Below are 10,402 nucleotides of genomic sequence, written 5' to 3' on the forward strand. Positions count from 1 at the left end.
TGTAATATACCACAGTGTCAACACACAAAGATGTAATATACCACAGCCTCAACACATAAAGGTGTAATATACCACAGCCTCAACACACAAAGATGTAATATACCACAACCTCAACACATAAAGGTGTTATATACCACAGTCTGAACACACAAAGGTGAAATTTAAGGTTGAGTTTGACAGGGTATATAGATCGAAATTGTCGATTGTTTTTTGTTATTTAAAGAAAGCACATCATCAATATATCTATTAAACTGAAGGGCTTTCGAAACTCTTCCTGACCTGTTCTGATAAACTAATATAATCAGCTTTGTATGAAAACAAAAACCAGTCGGCCCACAGAGGATCAAAGTGTTCCTAAGGGTATGTCACTAATCTGTGAGAAGATCTGGTCACCAAACTCGGCAAAGGTCGATCAGAAATTCAACCATTCTCACGATGTCATCTTCGGGATCTTTCCTATGAGCCATAGTCGTACACTTTACAAAACATGCTCCCATATAGTTCAGAACTATATACTTGCATCGTCGTTCCCGTTTCTTGGAAAAGAAAACTTTCATTAAATAAGAACGAAGGCGTCCCTCAAGTTTACAATGTGGAATGCTAGTATAAAGAATAGAAAAACCAAACGTTTTGATATCTTTCCAATCTATATTCCATCAATTCCACTCTGAAGTAAACAGTATCCGAATAGGACTGCAGTACTGAATTATCCCTAGCCCTCCACCACTGGGTTGCGAGTTCGAAACCTACGTGGGACAGTTGCCAGGTACTGACCGTAGGCCGGTGGTTTTTCTCCGCGTACTCCGGCTTTCCTCCACCTCCAAAACTTGGCACGTCCTTAAATGACCTTGGCTATTAATAGGACGTTAAACAAAAACAAACCAAAGCAGTACTGAGTAAATGTACTAGGAATGGTAGTAGCAAGTTTGTATAAAAGTAACGACTCCAACCTACGAGGGCTGATTTCGGTCGTGGCGCACTGTCGCATTGGGCGCCCCTGTTATGCGAAGAGCAACAGTGCGACATGGAGCCGAGCGAAGAGCGACAACGCGCCAGGCGAAGAGCGACAATACGCCAGGCGAAGAGCGACAATGCGCCAGGCGAAGAACGACAACGCGCCAGGCGAAGAACGACAATACGCCAGGCGAAGAGCGACAATGCGCCAGGCGAAGAACGACAATACGCCAGGCGAAGAACGACAATACGCCAGGCGAAGAACGACAATACGCCAGGCGAAGAACGACAATACGCCAGGCGAAGAGCGACAATACGCCAGGCGAAGAACGACAATACGCCAGGCGAAGAGCGACAATACGCCAGGCGAAGAATGACAACGCGCCAGGCGAAGAATGACAATACGCCAGGCGAAGAGCGACAATGCGCCAGGCGAAGAGCGACAATGCGCCAGGCGAAGAACGACAATACGCCAGGCGAAGAGCGACAATGCGCCAGGCGAAGAGCGACAATGCGCCAGGCGAAAAGCGACAATTGGCCAAGCGAAGAGCATTCATTTTGTCACATAGCGCACTGCCGTTTTTGTATCTGCAAACAGAATTGTATTGTGGATCCTCTTCATGTTCCGTCTGACAGCACATCTTATGACATATTCTATTAACTTTCTGATTTTCATATGTTTTATTTCACTCCAACTTGCAAATAGGCCATCAATTTTCTACCACGCACTACATTATTTATAATATTGTCAGACAAATGTCCTAATTCCACGTCTAAGCTATAATATTGTACGTAGTACATACCCATGTGGCTAATTTTAATTATACACAATTTATTCATCCCACCATTGGGATAACACTACCTTTGAGATAGAGATCGTGATAAAACATAATTATCAAATTTATTTGTAAATGTTTTGTCTTTGAAAACTTTTATCACTGTTTAGGGAGTGCTGTTTGATATATGTAGACTACATGCGATTGTCTTGTTTAATACTAGTAATAGTGTGATTCCCTTGTGAAATGTTTTGTTTGTATCGATACGCCGAAAGTGTGCATTAGACAGAAAAGTCGTCCATCTTTGTTAGGGAAACAATGGCTCCTCGGGACTGACTGTTGGTTCATGATACATATTCCAATATTGAAACATATTTAAGTAGTTCATTAAAACAGATAGCATCACGACTTTCTATTGAAGTCGTTTGGATGATTTAATATACCTAAAGTAATTTCCATTTACATGTTCTCTTTGTCAATATGCACATATTAAATTGTATTTTGTTAATTTGCTTTAATGTGCTTCCGCGATTCATCCTCAAAAAACAGGTTAGTAATATTGATTCATTAATAAACATTAAAATGATTTCTATGGTACGAAAGCCGGTTGAGACCATTTTCGTAGAAGAAAATAATTTTTTTTTCGCGTTTTTACGCGAAAGTTTCGCGATATAACGCGTTAGTTTCGCGTAATAACGCGTTAGTTTCGCGTAATTACGCGAAAGTTTCGCGATATAACGTAAGTTTCGCGTAATAACGCGATTTTTTTTTTATTTTCTTCTACGAAAATGGTCCCAACCGGCTTTCGTACTATGGGACTGTTTTGTCGTATACGCCATAATATGTACGGTAGATTTTCCTCTCAAAATGGTTTTGTCGCATCACAATTTGTACAGTAGATCTTCGTCTAAAACTGTTTGCCCCCTACATCACAATTTGTACAGTAGATCTTCGTCTAAAACTGATTTGCCCCCTACATCATAATTTGTACAGTAGATCTTCGTCTAAAACTGATTTGCCCCCTACATCATAATTTGTACAGTACATCTTCCTTTGAAACTATTGTCCCCTACAACATGTTTTGTACAGCAGATCTTCCTCTGAAACTGATTTGCCCACTACATCATGATTTATACGGAAGACCTTCCTCTGAAACTGTTGTCCCCTACATCATAATTTGTACAATAGATCTTCGTCTGAAACTGTTGTCCACTACATCATATTTTGTACAGCAGATCTTCCTCTGAAACTGATTTGCCCCATACATCATAATTTGTACAATAGATCTTCCTCTGAAACTGTTGTCCACTACATCATAATTTGTACAATAGATCTTCCTCTGAAACTGTTGTCCTCAACATCATATTTTGTACAGCAGATCTTCCTCTGAAACTGATTTGCCCCCTACATCACAATTTGTACAGTAGATCTTCGTCTAAAACTGTTTGCCCCCTACATCACAATTTGTACAGTAGATCTTCGTCTAAAACTGTTTGCCCCCTACATCACAATTTGTACAGTAGATCTTCGTCTAAAACTGATTTGCCCCCTACATCATAATTTGTACAGTACATCGTCCTTTGAAACTGTTGTCCCCTACATCATGTTTTGTACAGCAGATCTTCCTCTGAAACTGATTTGCCCACTACATCATGATTTATACGGAAGACCTTCCTCTGAAACTGTTGTCCCCTACATCATAATTTGTACAATAGATCTTCCTCTGAAAATGTTGTCCACTACATCATAATTTGTACAATAGATCTTCCTCTGAAACTGTTGTCCACTACATCATAATTTGTACAGTAGATCTTCCTCTGAAACTGATTTGCCCACTACATCATGATTTGTACAATAGATCTTCCTCTGAAACTGATTTGCCCACTACATCATGATTTATACGGAAGACCTTCCTCTGAAACTGTTGTCCCCTACATCATAATTTGTACAATAGATCTTCGTCTGAAACTGTTGTCCCCTAAATCATATTTTGTACAGCAGACCTTCCTCTGAAACTGATTTGCCCCATACATCATAATTTGTACAATAGATCTTCGTCTGAAACTCTTGTCCACTACATCATAATTTGTACAATAGATCTTCGTCTAAAACTGATTTGCCCCCTACATCATAATTTGTACAATAGATCTTCCTCTGAAACTGTTGCCTCCCACATCAATCTTCGTCTGAATTTGTTTTGCTTTCAGCATCATAATTTGTTCACTTACCTGAAAATGCTTTGCCCTCTCTACCACAATTGAGTCCGTATACATTATTTTATTTGAAAAAGTGGAACTTTTATAATCTTATCTAATTTCATTTTATCTAACTACATTTTTGATTAATGTACAGGTATGCTGTCTTCCTGTCCTTCTAAGTACTTACATATATACACGTTTAAAATAACAAAGGTAATATTGTATATCGTTTGACCGTTTGACCGCTCAATGTCGTAAAATTCGGTTTGCGAAAATAAATACCACGAAAATATTACCCGTTACCACGTACACCGAACTTCTTATATTACACGTCAACGACGTCCTTTCTAAATCGTACAATTTCAAGAAAATGTAGCATTTAAGTATAGGTCTCGTAAATATATCGCATACCACACCCAGGTTGGTCGATGGGGAGTTTCATTATTCGACAATTAAAGACATAGATAAACAACGCATACACAAGAATTGCTTTCAAATAAAAATGATTATATGGAAAAGCAGAACTATTTTGGGATATATAGCTCATTCTGTCGACTAGTACACTAAAACATGTATGCTTTCGATTTCGATATTTTTATGTTTTGAAAACTGCATGATATAATTGAAAGAGTGGCGTTAAAAATGGTCATTTTTCAATACTTAATATACCCACCGCCGGAGACAATCACGGGAACAGTACTTTCAGATACGGATCGCAATAACCAGACAGTTTGAAAACATAAGAGACAAACAAAAATACAAAAAATGATATCTACAACTAAACAGTGCCTCTCTTTACCGCTCCGCTGGAAATGATGAAGCGTGGTTTATGTGCGAATGCGCCGGCAACTACCAACTCCTTCATTATCTCAACCACGCGCTGTTAATTATAAACGGCTTTTAAACAAAGATTATATGAAAATGAATCATTTTTATTGAGATTTTTGCAGGTGATAGCGACGGAAAAGACACCAGTACCGAATGGATTGATGGCCCCCTCGCGACACTTAACCACGCGAAGAATTCTTGTTTATCCATTTTTGTTTATGTTATTTATACAACAATCAATATATTGACGCCATTGTTATAACGGTCCATTTTGGATATTTTTTTTTTAAATAACATTTTTCTGCAATGCTAGCCTAGAATTTTGTACGTTTTAGATGGGCAATTTAACTAGCTCAGCTGAGGAAACCAAATCGATTCCCTAACGCAATTGCCATCTAATTCATTGTTCCGAATATTAAACAAAATTTATATTTCAAAGCGCATCCTGTTGGTTTAACGTTACTAGACACCGATATCGATGTTTCTGTAACAAATGAATCTATTTTAACCTGTCTGTTTTCTAAATTCATTTGCAGTTTTATGTTTTGGGTATATTACTGCCAATCCTGTCAAACAATAGACTTTACACTAAGCCTGAAACTACAGAATAACCTATATATCTGTCTGATTCCCTGACAGAAAGAATTACATTATTAAATGTACAGTATGCAATGTACAATGTCTAAACACTAGAAAGATACTTGATGCAATTATCAGAAAAGTCAACGACCATTGACAATTCTGGATACCAACCGTGAATGTATTTCTTTGGTTATTCTAATTAAAATAAAACTTATTTATTCATTCATTTTGATGAGACTATCATGTATAGAGAGGTCAAGGCTGTTTTGAATGGAGTTACGTACACAATACTTGATGACGCATTGAGAACATGCCCAAGAACTGATGACATATATAAACGGTGCACAAGAACTGAATGACATTTCTGAAAGGTACATGCACAATATAATTGATGACATATTTTTTATAAAGTGCACAGGAACTGATTACAGATATGAGAGTAACAACATAATTGATGACATGTCGACAAGTGCACAAGAACTGATGACACATTTAAAAAGTACAATAGAATGATGACATATCGACAAGGTGCACAAGAACTGATGACACATTTAAGAGGTACACTATAATTGATGACATGTTGATAAGGTATAAACGAACGATTGTACTGAAGACATGTTGGTGAGAAACATTCAGAAATATGCATATAAAGGATGAATTAAATATTTGCATGAATACAACAACTGCATACACAGACATTGATGACACAGTACACAACTTTTCACAAGATTGGTGACATATTTAAGATGTTAACACGACCTTATGACCTATTTTAAAAAGTACACAAGAATTGGTGACACACATCAAGGGTACGTAAGCACTTATAAGGACAATTCTAATTCTTATAATTGTTTAAAATCAGTGAAGGAATTTAACCTTAGCATAGTCAGCAGAAGGTAGCATGCATCCTTAATTATATCAAGAACGATATTTATGACTTGTAAAAGACGAACGCTGTCATCTTTCGATTTACAAATGGAATATTCCTGTCCCCTTGTGATCAGTCTTATTTTGCAGATGTAACTTTAATCGAAGTGATGATCTACTTAGTATAAATAAGGTCTCACACATTTATGGACATTAAAAAAGATATGACTAGGCATTGGAGAATGTTAAAACTGATTGCCTATTGAATATAACTGTTTCCTCACATAACCAAAATTGTCGAATCACTCACAGTAGCCTGTGGTTAAAAGCTTGTGTTTACCTCTCGTTTAGATTCACTTATCCCAGCTATAAAGGTAGGTAATTATACCAATGTGTTCCTATTAGCTTTTAAAGTCAATTTTCTTTTCAGTTTTATACAGAGGTGTTTAATACTTTTTACTTCACAAACTAATAACACCATTAAGGGACCCAAAGCCTGACAAAATCCGGCTACCTTACCATCAATTCATTCGGATAAAGAAATATAAAAAAAAACATGTTTCTTCTAAACGAACTGTTTCGACAAACCATTTCACCATCTCAAACTGATTATTCTGTAAAGAATTAAAAAATCAAAAATTATAATGAAAAAAATATTGAATTTACAAAGTGTTATTTATGAAGTAATCATATTCGTAGTATGGTTTTATGCAATAAAATGTCGTCGATACTGATGGTAGATTGGTATGCTAACAAATCCATCAGCCGAAGACAAACCCATCTAGGTATGTTTAGTAAGGGCGAAAGGAAATCTTTATAGAACACATTAGCTTTTCTTTCAGTGTATGGGCAATCGGACTCAATTATATGTTGATCAAAACACTCGATATAGTGCATTAAGATTTCCACAGCCATATTCCTTTGAAGTTCCCCAAAGATATGTTAAAAAGTTTGCTAAAATCGTAGAAGTGTCAGTCGTGACCGCGGGGGGTTTTGTTGTCGACTGCTGAGGTAGAGGAAGGGGGAAAGCTGGACGATATATCGAGTGGTTTATCGACAAACAACGATATCTACAAGTCTTTCAGTGAAAATTCAACGATAGAAAGAGAGATATAAGGATCAAATAATTTTTTCTTTAGAACGATATTAGTATTTTTTCTCAAAGTTTTTTCTTTGCCCAACTGGTTTCCAGTAACACCAACTGTTGCGTGACTGTTCATATAGCTAGTAGATTAAAGAATGCATATACATCAAACGCCTCCTCCCCCCTCCCTCCCCCTCCATCAATCCTAACTCTCTCCCTAACTGTCCCACTCAGTCCCTCCCCTCAATCAATCCTAACTCTCCCCCTAACTGTCCCACTCAGTACCTCCCCTCCATTAACCCTAACTATCCCCCTAACTGTCCCACTCAGTCCCTCCCCTCCATCAACCCTAACTATCCCCTAACTGTCCCACTCAGTCCCTCCCCTCCATCAGCCCTAACTCTCCCCATAACTGTCCCACTCAGTCCCTCCCCTCCATCAGCCCTAACTATCCCCCTAACTGTCCCACCCAGTCCCTCCCCTCCATGTACCCTAACTATCCCCCTAACTGTCCCACCCAGTCCCTCCCCTCCATCAACCCTAACTATCTCCCTAACTGTCCCACTCAGTCCCTCCCCTCCATCAACCCTAACTATCCCCCTAACTGTCCCACTCAGTCCCTCCCCTCCATCAACCCTAACTATCCCCCTAACTGCCCCACTCAGTCCCTCCCCTCCATCAACCCTAACTATCCCCCTAACTGCCCCACTCCGTCCCTCCCCTCCATCATCCCTAACTATCCCCCTAACTGTCCCACTCAGTCCCTCCCCTCCATCAACCCTAACTATCCCCCTAACTGTCCCACTCATTCCCTCCCCTCCATCAACCCTAACTATCCCCCTAACTGTCCCACTCAGTCCCTCCCCTCCATCAACCCTAACTATCCCCCTAACTGTCCCACTCAGTCCCTCCCCTCAATCAGCCCTAACTCTCCCCTAACTGTCCCACTCAGTCCCTCCCCTCCATCAACCCTAACTATCCCCCTAACTGTCCCACTCAGTCCCTCCCCTCCATCAACCCTAACTATCCCCCTAACTGTCCCACTCAGTCCCTCCCCTCCATCAACCCTAACTATCCCCCTAACTGTCCCACTCAGTCCCTCCCCTCCATCAACCCTAACTATCCCCCTAACTGTCCCACTCAGTCCCTCCCCTCCATCAACCCTAACTATCCCCCTAACTGTCCCACTCAGTCCCTCCCCTCCATCAACCCTAACTATCCCCCTAACTGTCCCACTCAGTCCCTCCCCTCCATCAACCCTAACTATCCCCTAACTGTCCCACTCAGTCCCTCCCCTCCATCAACCCTAACTATCCCCCTAACTGTCCCACTCAGTCCCTCCCCTCCATCAACCCTAACTATCCCCCTAACTGTCCCACTCAGTCCCTCCCCTCCATCAACCCTAACTATCCCCCTAACTGTCCCACTCAGTCCCTCCCCTCCATCAACCCTAACTATCCCCCTAACTGTCCCACTCAGTCCCTCCCCTCCATCAACCCTAACTATCCCCCTAACTGTCCCACTCAGTCCCTCCCCTCCATCAACCCTAACTATCCCCCTAACTGTCCCACTCAGTCCCTCCCCTCCATCAACCCTAACTATCCCCCTAACTGTCCCACTCAGTCCCTCCCCTCCATCAACCCTAACTATCCCCCTAACTGTCCCACTCAGTCCCTCCCCTCCATCAACCCTAACTATCCCCCTAACTGTCCCACTCAGTCCCTCCCCTCCATCAACCCTAACTATCCCCCTAACTGTCCCACTCAGTCCCTCCCCTCCATCAACCCTAACTATCCCCCTAACTGTCCCACTCAGTCCCTCCCCTCCATCAACCCTAACTATCACCTAACTGTCCCACTCAGTCCCTCCCCTCCATCAACCCTAACTATCCCCTAACTGTCCCACTCAGTCCCTCCCCTCCATCAACCCTAACTATCCCCCTAACTGTCCCACTCAGTCCCTCCCCTCCATCAACCCTAACTATCCCCCTAACTGTCCCACTCAGTCCCTCCCCTCCATCAACCCTAACTATCCCCCTAACTGTCCCACTCAGTCCCTCCCCTCCATCAACCCTAACTATCCCCCTAACTGTCCCACTCAGTCCCTCCCCTCCATCAACCCTAACTATCCCCCTAACTGTCCCACTCAGTCCCTCCCCTCCATCAACCCTAACTATCCCCTAACTGTCCCACTCAGTCCCTCCCCTCCATCAACCCTAACTATCCCCCTAACTGTCCCACTCAGTCCCTCCCCTCCATCAACCCTAACTATCCCCCTAACTGTCCCACTCAGTCCCTCCCCTCCATCAACCCTAACTATCCCCCTAACTGTCCCACTCAGTCCCTCCCCTCCATCAACCCTAACTATCCCCCTAACTGTCCCACTCAGTCCCTCCCCTCCATCAACCCTAACTATCCCCCTAACTGTCCCACTCAGTCCCTCCCCTCCATCAACCCTAACTATCCCCCTAACTGTCCCACTCAGTCCCTCCCCTCCATCAACCCTAACTATCCCCCTAACTGTCCCACTCAGTCCCTCCCCTCCATCAACCCTAACTATCCCCCTAACTGTCCCACTCAGTCCCTCCCCTCCATCAACCCTAACTATCCCCCTAACTGTCCCACTCAGTCCCTCCCCTCCATCAACCCTAACTATCCCCCTAACTGTCCCACTCAGTCCCTCCCCTCCATCAACCCTAACTATCCCCCTAACTGTCCCACTCAGTCCCTCCCCTCCATCAACCCTAACTATCCCCCTAACTGTCCCACTCAGTCCCTCCCCTCCATCAACCCTAACTATCCCCCTAACTGTCCCACTCAGTCCCTCCCCTCCATCAATCCCTAACTATCCCCCTAACTGTCCCACTCAGTCCCTCCCCTCCATCAACCCTAACTATCCCCCTAACTGTCCCACTCAGTCCCTCCCCTCCATCAACCCTAACTATCCCCCTAACTGTCCCACTCAGTCCCTCCCCTCCATCAACCCTAACTATCCCCCTAACTGTCCCACTCAGTCCCTCCCCTCCATCAACCCTAACTATCCCCCTAACTGTCCCACTCAGTCCCTCCCCTCCATCAACCCTAACTATCCCCCTAACTGTCCCACTCAGTCCC

At 42.5% G+C, this 10,402-nt stretch overlaps 1 protein-coding gene across 1 annotated transcript; it reads left to right on the forward strand.

Annotated features, from left to right (window-relative positions):
• The first annotated feature begins 1,024 nt into the window (after nucleotides 1–1,024).
• On the forward strand, nucleotides 1,025–10,133 carry LOC117341868 (DNA-directed RNA polymerase II subunit RPB1-like). The gene is made up of 3 exons (XM_033903729.1): nucleotides 1,025–1,474; nucleotides 8,577–9,140; nucleotides 9,486–10,133. Exons 1-3 carry the CDS (start codon nucleotides 1,025–1,027, stop codon nucleotides 10,131–10,133), a joined length of 1,662 nt encoding a protein of 553 aa, XP_033759620.1.
• Nucleotides 10,134–10,402: the final 269 nt, after the last annotated feature.

The sequence above is a fragment of the Pecten maximus genome, chromosome 14 (assembly GCF_902652985.1).
Source record: "Pecten maximus chromosome 14, xPecMax1.1, whole genome shotgun sequence".
NCBI classification, from domain to species: domain Eukaryota; kingdom Metazoa; phylum Mollusca; class Bivalvia; order Pectinida; family Pectinidae; genus Pecten; species Pecten maximus.